Source organism: Curcuma longa, chromosome 1 (genome assembly GCF_044706935.1).
Source record: "Curcuma longa cultivar G26 ecotype Majalengka, Jawa Barat chromosome 1, ITB_CL_G26_1.1, whole genome shotgun sequence".
Classification (NCBI taxonomy): domain Eukaryota; kingdom Viridiplantae; phylum Streptophyta; class Magnoliopsida; order Zingiberales; family Zingiberaceae; genus Curcuma; species Curcuma longa.
This window is the reverse complement of record NC_133861.1, coordinates 15,073,338-15,085,047: the sequence shown is the minus strand read 5'-3', so window position 1 is coordinate 15,085,047 and position 11,710 is coordinate 15,073,338. Positions and strand designations below refer to the sequence as shown.

General features: G+C 43.8%; 3 protein-coding genes across 4 annotated transcripts; 2 read left to right on the top strand and 1 right to left on the bottom strand.

The window, feature by feature from the left end:
* The first annotated feature begins 1,854 nt into the window (after positions 1-1,854).
* Positions 1,855-4,074, top strand: LOC141846000 (putative indole-3-acetic acid-amido synthetase GH3.1). Its single transcript, XM_074734016.1, has 3 exons — positions 1,855-2,242; positions 2,336-3,240; positions 3,322-4,074. The coding sequence occupies exons 1-3, from the start codon at positions 1,902-1,904 to the stop codon at positions 3,921-3,923; spliced, it is 1,848 nt and encodes a 615-aa protein (XP_074590117.1). The 5' UTR covers positions 1,855-1,901; the 3' UTR covers positions 3,924-4,074.
* Positions 4,075-4,437: 363 nt separating this feature from the next.
* LOC141845633 (F-box/LRR-repeat protein At3g48880-like) lies at positions 4,438-10,063 on the bottom strand. 2 transcript variants are annotated; one of them, XM_074733756.1, is made up of 3 exons: positions 9,657-10,063; positions 8,697-9,460; positions 4,438-5,803 (listed from the first exon to the last, which is right to left on the bottom strand). In XM_074733756.1, the coding sequence occupies exons 1-2, from the start codon at positions 10,016-10,018 to the stop codon at positions 8,743-8,745; spliced, it is 1,080 nt and encodes a 359-aa protein (XP_074589857.1). In that variant the 5' UTR covers positions 10,019-10,063; the 3' UTR covers positions 4,438-5,803; positions 8,697-8,742. The 2 variants fall into 2 exon arrangements, with proteins under 2 accessions (XP_074589857.1, XP_074589822.1); XM_074733721.1 differs by lacking the exon at positions 4,438-5,803 and having other exon boundaries at positions 8,536-9,460.
* Positions 10,064-10,386: 323 nt separating this feature from the next.
* Positions 10,387-11,652, top strand: LOC141845817 (uncharacterized). The gene has a single exon (XM_074733850.1). It carries the CDS (start codon positions 10,438-10,440, stop codon positions 11,443-11,445), a length of 1,008 nt encoding a protein of 335 aa, XP_074589951.1. The 5' UTR covers positions 10,387-10,437; the 3' UTR covers positions 11,446-11,652.
* Positions 11,653-11,710: the final 58 nt, after the last annotated feature.

The window sequence follows — 11,710 nt, the reverse complement described above, 5'->3', positions numbered from 1 at the left end:
GCGTGGCGATGGACGTCGGAGACAATGAACGATGGCGCATGACAGTGAACGAGAGGAGTGACTGTGATCTGATGGTGTCAGGAAGAAAAAGGAAAATGCAAGGCAAAAGCAGAGTGGAGGCCACATGCATCCATCCATCCATTACCAACGATTTCATCCAAAAGAATCAAATCATTTGGTGACAGAGAGACACTGACATATATATATATTATTATTTTTGAAAGAAAGAAAAAAAATACTTCTTTCTTAATTTTTGTCCATAAAAAACGAGGTAGAGAGAGGTTTAAACATTTTGGAATATGAACCTTTGATTTAATATTTCCCGGCCCCCTGTTTAGATAATTGCACGTAGGAAAAAGAAAAGATTGCGCAGGGATTTCCACCAACCTTTTTGCTCCACTACAAGTAACAAATGACCAGTACTACTCCATTCACCTTTTAATTTTATCCTTGCAACTTGAACTCTGCGTGTGTGGCTCATAGCATCCATGCAAGCTAGGGGAGTCATAAAGTACCTCGCTTTAAGTCACTTCTCTTATTTCTTGTCAATCCTGCCATGATTCCAGTGCATACATGTCGTCGATCGGGCTCAAATAATTTGAGCCTCGAGGCATGCACTCAGGCCCCAGCTAGCCACCAATTCGAACATCTTAATTATTCTAAAATATTACAGGAACAGAAGAAGTAATAATAATAATAACTCAAAATTACGATCGACCAGTGCAATCTATCTTCGTTGACTTCTGGTCTGGTTAAATTTGCAGAATAGTAGGTTTATATATTGGCAAAATATTAACTTAGTTCACATAATACTTCGTTAGGCCTTGCCCCTAATTAACTTCCAATATAGAGGTGTGTCACCCCTTGCGTCTATCTTAAAGGCTCTCTCTAGATTTGAGTTAACCTTATTAATTCCCAAGAAGCAACACATTAATTACATCACATCACCACACACAAATTACATGCCACCATGTCTACGATAAATTATATTAATTTTTTGGTAATTTGTTTGTTTGTTGGAATTTATATTTATGAACGGCCTGATGGTTTCTTTTCATCGTCCTCCTCCGATACGCTTGCTTTAATTAGTTTCCAAATTTGGTTCGTGCAAGGAGATAAAGACGTCTGTTATGAACCTCATTCGCACCCAATAAATTCCAAGGAGACAGCCACATTACTTTTCTTCGTGCGACAGAGGCACATGAAGTGCCTCCCAACTCCCCTCTCTCTATGCATATTTATATATATCGCTTTGACGTGTATAATCATATCGCTTCCTCTTCTCTTCCTGCCTTTTTCTTCTTTGCTTAATTGCTTATCATTTCGCACACACCAACACCATCCTTCACATTATACAGATATAAACTGCAGATCTGTATCTATAATCACGCACTAGATTCCTTGACATATCTAGTAACTAACAGTACGGTAACATCTAATTTTAACCTCGAAAAATATATCTCGTTCCAGCCATTTATTTCTAATTAATGATGGGATTGAATTTTAAGTGAATCATGCATATGGTAAAAAAAATTTCTACACATACATTAACATGAGACTCTATAAAGGGACATTATTTAAGATATTCTTGTTCTATATATAATCGTTACAGCGGCCTCCAAAATTTATTTTTGATCCATTTGACTGTTCATAATTTGACCGTTGACCTTTTAATCTGGAGAAATTGATCTATGGATTTTGTTGTCGAGTACGTACACTATATACGCTAAATTATATACCAGTGATCGGCCGTGAGTTAATACTCCTTCTCTATCTAACTACTTCGGCCTCGCCCTCGCCGTCTATAAATAGCAGTCATCGCCGTCCCACGCTCTCCGCACCCAACACAAACCTTCTCAGCTATTTTCAGCTCATTAAAATTCTCCCTCGCTTTTTTCATCATGCCGGAAGCACCAAAGCTACTGCCTGTCACTCTCCCCCGAGTAGAAGGCGATGCCGCACCCGAGGATCACCGGAAGGCCCTCGAGTTCATCGAGGATGTGACAGCAAACGCAGACGGAGTTCAACGGCGTGTCCTCCTCGAGATCCTCACCCAAAATGCTCCCGCCAAGTATTTGCACCGGCACGGGCTGTCCGGGCGCTTCGCCTCCGACCCCGAGGCCTTCAAGCGCCTCATCCCGCTCGTCACCTACGAAGACATCCAACCCGACATTCTCCGCATCGCCCAGGGAGATACCTCCCACATCCTCTGCGGCCATCCAATCTCAGAATTCCTCACTAGGTATCAATGCATAATTAATATGCTTAATCATTGACGGTAAAATTGAATTGAAGTCAATCAGCCGGAAACTAATTTACTCTGTGCTACGTATAGCTCGGGAACATCCGGCGGAGAGCGGAAGTTGATGCCGACGATAGAGGAAGAGCTGGACCGGCGGTCGCTTCTATATAGCCTACTAATGCCGGTGATGAGTCAATTCGTGCGGGGCCTCGACAAGGGCAGGGGAATGTACCTGCTGTTCGTGAAGTCGGAGGCGCGCACTCCCGGCGGCCTCGTCGCACGCCCCGTTCTAACAAGCTACTACAAGAGCCGTCACTTCCTCAATCGCCCCGCCGATCCGTACAACTTGTACACCAGCCCCAACGAGGCCATCCTCTGCCAGGACTCCTACCAGAGCATGTACGCCCAACTCCTCTGCGGCCTCCTCCACAGATCCGACGTCCTCCGCGTCGGCGCCGTCTTCGCCTCCGGGTTCATCCGCGCCATCCGCTTCCTCGAAAAGCACTGGTCGCAGCTCTGCCGCGACATCCGCACCGGTGAACTCGACCACGAGATCACGGACCGGGCGGTGCGAGAAGGCGTGGGACGCGTGCTGCGCCCTGACGCGGAGTTGGCTGACTTGATCGAGGCGGAGTGCAGCAGGAAGTCCTGGCAGGGCATCATTCCAAGGTTGTGGCCAAACACCAAGTACGTGGACGTCATCGTCACCGGCGCCATGGCGCAGTACATCCCCACGCTCGACTTCTACAGCGACGGCCTGCCGCTGACGTGCACCATGTACGCCTCCTCCGAGTGCTACTTCGGCCTCAATCTGCAGCCTTTGAGCAAACCCGATGACGTTGCCTACACCTTGATCCCCACCATGGCCTACTTCGAATTCCTCCCCATTCCAAGCGCCAGCTGCTGCAAAAGTACCGACTTTGATCACCGAGATTTGGTCGACTTGGTCGATGTCAAGCTCGGGCAAGAATACGAGCTCGTCGTCACCACTTTCGCTGGCAAGTCGTCGATTCATCATTCGGCCACTAATTACAAATTAAACAAACAAAAAGTTAAGAACATAATAATTAATGGTGCAGGTTTGTATCGTTACCGCGTGGGCGACGTTCTGAGGGTGACGGGGTTCAAGAACAAGGCGCCGCAGTTCAAGTTCATACGGCGGAAGAACGTGGCGCTGAGTATCGACTCGGACAAGACGGACGAGGTGGAGCTGCACGCGGCGGTGAGCGCCGCGGTGAGCCACCTGGAGCCGTTCGGGGCGTCGCTAGTGGAGTACACGAGCTACGCGGACACGCGCAGCATCCCGGGGCACTACGTGCTTTACTGGGAGTTGCGGGAGGGACCGGGGACTACGACGGTGCCGGCTTCGGTGTTCGAGGACTGCTGCCTAGCGGTGGAGGAGAGGCTGAACAGCGTGTACCGGCAGGGGCGGGTGTGCGACAGGTCGATCGGACCGCTGGAGATCCGGGTGGTGGAGGAGGGTACCTTCGACAAGATGATGGACTTCGCACTGAGCCAGGGAGCGTCCATCAACCAGTACAAGGCACCGAGGTGCGTACGGGCGGGGCCAGTGGTGGAGCTTCTGGACGCGCGGGCGCGTTCCAACTTCTTCAGCCCCAAGTGCCCCAAGTGGGCGCCGGGCAACAAGAAGTGGAGCAAGCTCCTCGATGCTGCAAATTAAGTTCATAATTAATTGACTGATACTGCCTCCGCGCGCGACTCAATTAATCGGCGAGATGATTTTGCTGAGTTACATAATTTACATCTTTCTTTTGGATGCTTTCATTTAGTCGCACCGTGTACTTGTCAATGTAGTTACAGAGCTAGCGAGGTACCTAGCTCGCTGTTCATCTTAACTTTTTTTTTTTTGGGTATAATTAAGTAATCACATTCTCTGTTGTCTTTCACTTTTTCAACCAGATTAGATTCTAGCGAAACCATGAAACAGATGATATCGGGATACAAGTATGATCAGCGTCAGCTAGCAGAGGATTTATTGATTCGACCTCTGCCTATTCACTTTTGGCCGGCAAAGAGAGCTCGATGCACCACTGCCTAAAATTATACCTCTGACACGGACAAGAACACATGGTTTTGGTGATTTTAGCCAGTGGGTAGATATATGCATGCATGTTTGGCTAGGTAGCTACTTCCCTACTTAATTTGTTCAACGCTAAAAGCCTTTCTTATTATAATTACTTCAGTACAAAGAGATGTATCACTCATTCGGAAGATAGACATATAAGAGCCACAGTATGTTTATCCATCTGTATTTATTGTATGGGTCGACAAGGCATCTGTGCATGTGGAATTGTTGTTAAATTCTTAACATGTCAGTGGCTCTTTAAAGAGGTGAAAATGTGACTCGTTCTCTCAATATAATTAAGCATTCTAATACTAATCCTTATTGTTGTCTGTACCTGCAATATTCAGATTGTTTGATACCCACCGCACAAGGTCTGGCAGCTGCTTTGTCTGCCTTGCTATGCTACTCAGTTTGCTTTCGTCCAAGATTTAAACCATATCTGAAAAGATGAAAGCCACCATAGGAGATCAGAGATTCTAAACTGATAAAATAAAGAATAGATAGCTAGTTTGTTACTTCAAGGTCTAAAGATAAGAATACCATTTGGCTAGGAGAAGCATACAAAACAAACAATAAGAAAAGCAAAACACAGTCAAGAAAAGGACCATGGGATTCCGTGGCGCTTATCGTAAAGCTGTTTCAATTATATGCAGCAACCTATGAAAATTACCCAGGCACAACGAATTAATTCAACCATTTTTCTTTTTTTTTAAAGATCAATAGATTAATAGTAGTCGCATGTAACCCGAATCCTGATGTAGTACTTCATCTCTTAAAACTTTGAAAAGGTAGAAAGAAATAAAGATCCCTGAATTATATATAAGCAGACAAGACATGGGTCGTTCAGCCCTTGCTCACATTTTGTTGTCAACCAAAAACAGAACCGGCAGCGGACACAGGCTACAAACAGAAAGCCTATGCAGACCAACATAAGTTATGGTCATTAATGTAGATAGTCAACTGGACTATGAAACATCCAACAAAATGAATTCCTGTATATCAGTATATAACAATGCTTATAAGTCAACCCATTCAAAATGCTACACAACGTTAAAGTCATGTAGCACCCAGAGGTCCTCCCTGGGAAATCTTGTAGAGTCCCCTTCATAAGATTTGCCTTTAAAAACAAAGCCCACGTAGCAAATATGCAGATAGCCAAATGGCCTACTCCCCAGTAAATTAATGGAAGCGAACAGAATACAATGTTCCAAGCCATGTACCGACGAGGTGTGCAAAAAGACAATGCAATAGCATAATAAAGTAGGACTATATAGAATTGAATAAGCTTCCCTGGGCTTCATTGTGCGAAATATTTTCTTCTTACTCCCGACCAAACAGGTGGCAGCCACGCCACGATGTCTGCATTGACCAACCACACCTCCTTGGGACGATGGTAACGCACGTGCAGGTGGGAAAGGAGAGAGGCCCATGCCAGGTAGCCTCTGAATAAAAATACTGCCGGCCGGTGTTATCTCCTTGATAATAACACAGAAGTGGCAGACCTCAGCCTCGGCAATAACTCACATTTCTTGCAAGTGATGATGCAATGGACATAATGAATTTGGAAAGAAAAAAGAGTTATTTACAGAACATGTCTATCATCATGCACAATTCAGAAGGTCAACAGCTAAATGATCATTAGTTATCTGCAGTCAATTATATCTGATTAAGCTTCTTGATCTGACAAGTTCAGCAAAGACCATTTATAACAAAGCAATACCAAATACTACCCCAAAAATCTCTTATTCTCCTATAGCCGACAATATTTCTTTCCTTTTTTTCCCCACGAAATAAAAACAAACCAAAACAAAATATGAATCACAATAAATGAAAAGTTGATCTCCAATAACAGTTTGGCAGACTATCCAGCTACCTTCCTAACCAATCTAACATGAAAGGATGTAAGCATGTATAGCAAACTATCGAGTATTGAAATAGCTTTCACAAATGTAAAATTCCCAGAATTCCTCAACAAGGTGAAAAGCATGTACTTATGCGGATAGAAAATGGTTGACTTAAGGTAATACGAACTACTGATGCAGGAACGCCGATACTGAAAATTAGCATGCTAACCTTACGACCAAATGGCAACCTTATACAGGAAGCACACATCTCTCCTGGCAAACAACCACATTCTTTAAGCAAATATTGTTTACCAGGTATTTCATACTGATAACAGATAAGATTGAAAGAAACCAAATAGGTGGATGGAATAAATTCTAATTGTTAACGGGCTGAAGCATAGTATAATTTCTTGCACAATTTCATTAACACTACTTTCTCTAACAAAAGAAAACCACAAAACAAAGCAAACAATAGGAGGCAAGCCTTAACCAAAGCACAGAGAACAAAGATGATGTATTACAAAAAAATTGTAACACTAAGATGAAAGTAGGCAAAACAGACTGCCATACACTGATACACGCTAGAAATAAACACCCTATCAGCCCATATCATATTCATACTCAATTTTTGTTGAGATCAATATATTGTTCACAAACATTTAATTATCATATGACCAAAAAAACATCTAATTAATAACAAAGCGAAAGAAAATCATATGAAAAAGAGGTATTTTAAACTCAACTGGTAGTTATGGAGTTAGCTATCGAGTTACTTAATCCTATGTTATATCCATTCATCTGGTCATAAATCAACTCTCTGAAATGGATATGCTCCATAACGACAATAAACAAAATGTGGTTGAACAATAATTCTTAGTATAATATATTCACTTCATCTTCATCCTATAGAATGAATACAAGACTGTTCTGAGATTTACTAAGCGGAAGAAGCATTTGTCCAATTGTTTTGAGCAACAAATTCAATTAATTAGAAATTGACACAGAACGGGACTGGTGACTTGTATTGAAGAGGGTATTCCAATGCAAATTCTTCATTGATGATTGAATGAATGAAAAAAACAATATTCCTTTGAATATTCGAGCCTCCTAAGAATCAGTGTAAGGCTTACTAGGCTAGCTAGAAAAATGGGAACAAAATAATAAAAAAATTTCAAGCTTAAAATTTGAATATGCAGTAGTTCACTTTATCGGACCAATTTATTTTACAAAAGTAAAATGTTTTTTTTAACATCACCAATATGAAACATCAAAATCTACCATAATGCTGATTAAAATTTGCAGAACAACAAATCTGTACCCTGAATATTTGAAATCAAGATTCCTTTTTTCTGTATAAGCAATGAAGGGGCAAGATAAATGGTCTATATCCCGGAGAAAAGTAGAAAGAGAATTCAACAAACATAGATGGGCCAAATATAATCATTCTAGAACTAAGAAATCTCAGATAACCATTGAAAATTTTGATTACTTAATTTGATACCCACTAAGTTGAACTCAATCGTCTTAAGTGACCTAGATCAGAAGGGTAGTACCTTTGAGAGCCAATTAGGTTGAAATAGTTGGGAAGGTGCAATCTCCAACCAAAAGAGGCAACTTCTTTATGGAACTAGAGGTTCGGAGTGGATTCAAGAGTCGGGCCACAGAAGAAGCGGAGATTATAAAAAGGAAGCGTAGGGACTATTGAGTGAACCTAGCCTCCTGGCTAGCATTAAAAAGCCATCAACCTTACCTGCAAGCAGTCGTGTGTCCTTGGGCACCCGCAAGCAACGCATTCCCATGGAACGGCGACATGTGTCTTCCACGCACTAGCAAGCAACACCTTCACCCACGCCCAAGTATTCTCCACCTCTGATGTCAAGCCACGCCGCCGCATTTGCTACAATCAACGCCAGAATCTTCGTTGAGATCATCCTCCATAACACCATAGCACCCAAATCGAGGGCCTACCATTCTCGTCAGTGTAAATTCACCCATGTTCCGCGACTCCAATGAACACCGACCATGACTTAACGTCCAATGTGTGGTTTTTCTCCTACATGATTTCCTCTGATGTGCAGCGATCCTTCTCGCATGATCTCCTTCGCATTTTCTATAATCTCTAATCTCGTGCTGATTTATGGTAAAAAAGCAACGCTAGTAGCGTACTCTATTATCTGTTTTTATTTCATTATACTCATACCTGAGTCTATTTTTTCTAATTCATGTAGCAAGTTGGGCATAGCTAGTCTATGCTTTAACTTGAAGGGGAATATTAGACATACTTAGTTATTAGGATCCTAATCAGCAACCATCCTCAAACAATCACAAGTAATTAAACCTAGGCAAAATAGCAAGGCATCATATAGGTAAAGCTTATTTAATTTGACAAAGCTAGATACACACCAAAACTGAAGTATTGGCATGTTAATAAGACATCAAATAAAATGATTATTGCCAAAACATGTGACTTCATAGCCACATATATACACAACAAAAGACTAAAGTGAGAATACCAGAATTTCACCATGTAAAGCAATCAGATGCATAGTTTCTTGTAGTTATATCTGTAATCAAGAAGGGTCTTTATCTCCTGTCAGCCACTCCATCACCTTTTCTTTAAGCATGCACATGCAGGGTTTATGCGGCGAGTAGTGCTCTCTGCAATCCAGAAGATCCAAACATTTGCAAGATTTCTGAGCTGAGCAGTGCTTTTCAGGAAGATCCACCAATTCATGGAACTCAAACAGGGACTTGCATTGCCAGCAACTCACGTGTTCGACACTCTGAAATGTTGATTTGGAAGTCCTGCAGGATTCCTCCGAAACTATATTTGAACCACAAAAACTGCAGTCAATAAATTCACCCAACTCAATTCCTGAGTTCCATATGAAAATTTTGAGACGTGAAGCCTTCTTAAGAATCACATCAGTGATCGGAGAATTCTTATATCCAGAAATATCAAAATGCTCGAGTTCCTTCAATCCATCTAGAAACACAATGATTGCTTGTGAGGAGATCGCAGGATCTGTAATCTCAAGCTTGCGAATAGATGGAAGCGACTCGCAAATAATGGACGCCATGCGAGCATCCATGCCATGAGAAAAGACTCCCAGGTCTGTCAAGTGAACGCAGCACTGATTAACATGTTGCAGCACATCAAACTCTATGAAGCGCTCGTTCACCTTCATGCCTCTTAGGAACTTGAGTCGGGTGATAGAGTTGCAGAATAATTCAGCCTCCATTGCTGAATCACCGTTTGGAAAGTCGAAATATTCCAATCTTGGACAACTGAAACTCCAAAAATTTAAAGGTTATACTACGGATAATATTATTTCCTTCGTTCCTGAAGCCCGATCGATATTTGTGAAATAGCACAAAATCCTGTTTCAAGTTGTTGATACCAAAATCCGAAGGGTAAACCAGAAAAAATGTAATTGGACATAGTTTTTGACAGAAACATAGAAAAAGAACAAAAAGAAATCACCTTGTGGCGACATTGAATAAATCCTCGTCGAAGACGAAGGAAGGGAAATATATACATTTAAGGAGATGACGGCTGCGAGCGACAGCAAATCGGAGGATGTGGCTGAAGACAGATCTGAGATCACAGGACGGAGAGACACCAATTTGTTGGAAGATACGGATCCACTCGCGAAAGTCGAGCTCCAGCCAGCAGAGGGGATCGAGCGTAGCAGCGCGCCAAGAAGAGCACACGAAGGGGACGCCGGCGATGAGATCGGCCACCCCTAACCTTTGAAAGATCGTCACCAGTAACTCCGGGCTGAGGTCCTCCCACCGCCTTCCATTCGGGTTCTCTCGTCCCGCTGCCCTTTTTCCGGTGGCCATAGTCACCGCATCGCGTCTCCCGCCCCTGGCTAGGGCACCATTAGACGCCCGAAGACCTTCACGACTCTCTTTTTGGGCCTAACTCTCAAATTAGGCCACATGGGCCGGCCACGAATAGTCAACAGGATTGTTACACTTCAATTAGACGATTTCAGATACACAATCTGAAATAAACAAAATAAGAAAAATTTTAAAGGATATTTACAGATTTTCTTTACAGACATTAGTTAAACTTTAGTGTGTTTTTAAAATTAAAAATTGAAAATTAACGCTATATTTACAAATTTGCGAACGGAAGAAATCATTTGCAAAATTGATTTTTTGCAGATCTAAATTTGATTGCAGACTGAGCTCAGCGACGGCGTCATCATTATCCCAATAGCTCAATGTCCTTCCCCCAAATCAAACAGCGATGAAAAATGGCCGCTTCCAACTCCAGTCTCCTCCTCAAGCTCCTCTCTTCACAGACCCCATCACCGTCTCTCCCTCGTGCCTTCCGCAGCCAGGTTCCCGCTTCTCTCAAGGCCACCGGTGCCTCTTCTCCACGACCGCTCCTACTCTGCTCCGCTTCTTCAGCTCATCGCGACCTCCACTCTTCCACCACCCGTTCCAACTGCAATCCCCCTGCTTCGCGAGAAGAAGCCGTCTCCCAGGCCAAGCTCTGCCTCTCCTCCGTCCTGCAGAAGCACCTTAATAACTCGCCCTCGCTCCCCACCCGCAAGCTCAAGAAGCCCAGGCAGCCACGGTACCGCGTCGAGATCCCCGTCGTCGACTCCTCTCCCTCTTCCCTCGTCCCCCTCGCCCTCGACGTCTTCTCCGACCTTCCCCTCCAAAAGAAGAAGCAGGGCGGCAAGCCCAGGGCGCTGCTCCTGTGGCCGTCGCCCGAGGCTGCCGAGTCAGCTCGTCAGGCCTTTGGCTCGGTCGACCACTCGGATTGGGACTCGGTCGGTTCTCACTCGTTCACCTCCGCTGACTTGGCCGTCTTCCTGTCTCCGGAGGTGTCGCAGCTGCGTGAGATGAGGACTGCGGCCAACGCTTTGTACCCAAAGCCGCTAGTGCTCTTCAACCCCGGTTGGGGATTTGAGGAGGAGAAGGACTTCGAGAGGGAGATTGCGGGTTTTGTCAACTCCTTCGACGTGGTGTACTCGTTCATGGGGTTGGAGGTGAGAGGGGTGCTCAGCAGGAGGAGGGGAGTGGTGCTGAAGTGCGCGAGGGATGGGGTGGTGAGTGGAGAGGAATGGGTGATCATGGTGGAACAGGAGGGAGAGGAGTTGAAGACGGTTACTAGCTTCAAGAAAAGGCCGTCCATTGTCGAGGTGGAGAACGTACTGTACAATCTCATGGCCGCGAATTCGCCAGTGACCAAGTCAGTCAAGTTCATTAGCGACCTCGTCTCCAATGTTACTGGAAGGAAGGCAAGCAAGTAAACGACTTAAAGCTTTTCATTCTCAAGGTTCTCTTGTGAACGTTGTACTAGGTGTTCGACAATTTGTTTCAAATGCAAAGCGTTTTGTTTGACGTGCGAGTACTTGTAAATTTCTGAAGTTTCAGTGAGTAATGCACCATGGCACAAACATGAATATGAAGATGCAAGTATTCCACATGAATAAGAATTGTATATTTGTATGGTGTTCTACTCTTTGCAAAACATGAATATGAAGATGCTTTAAATAAAATTTATTATTAATTTGG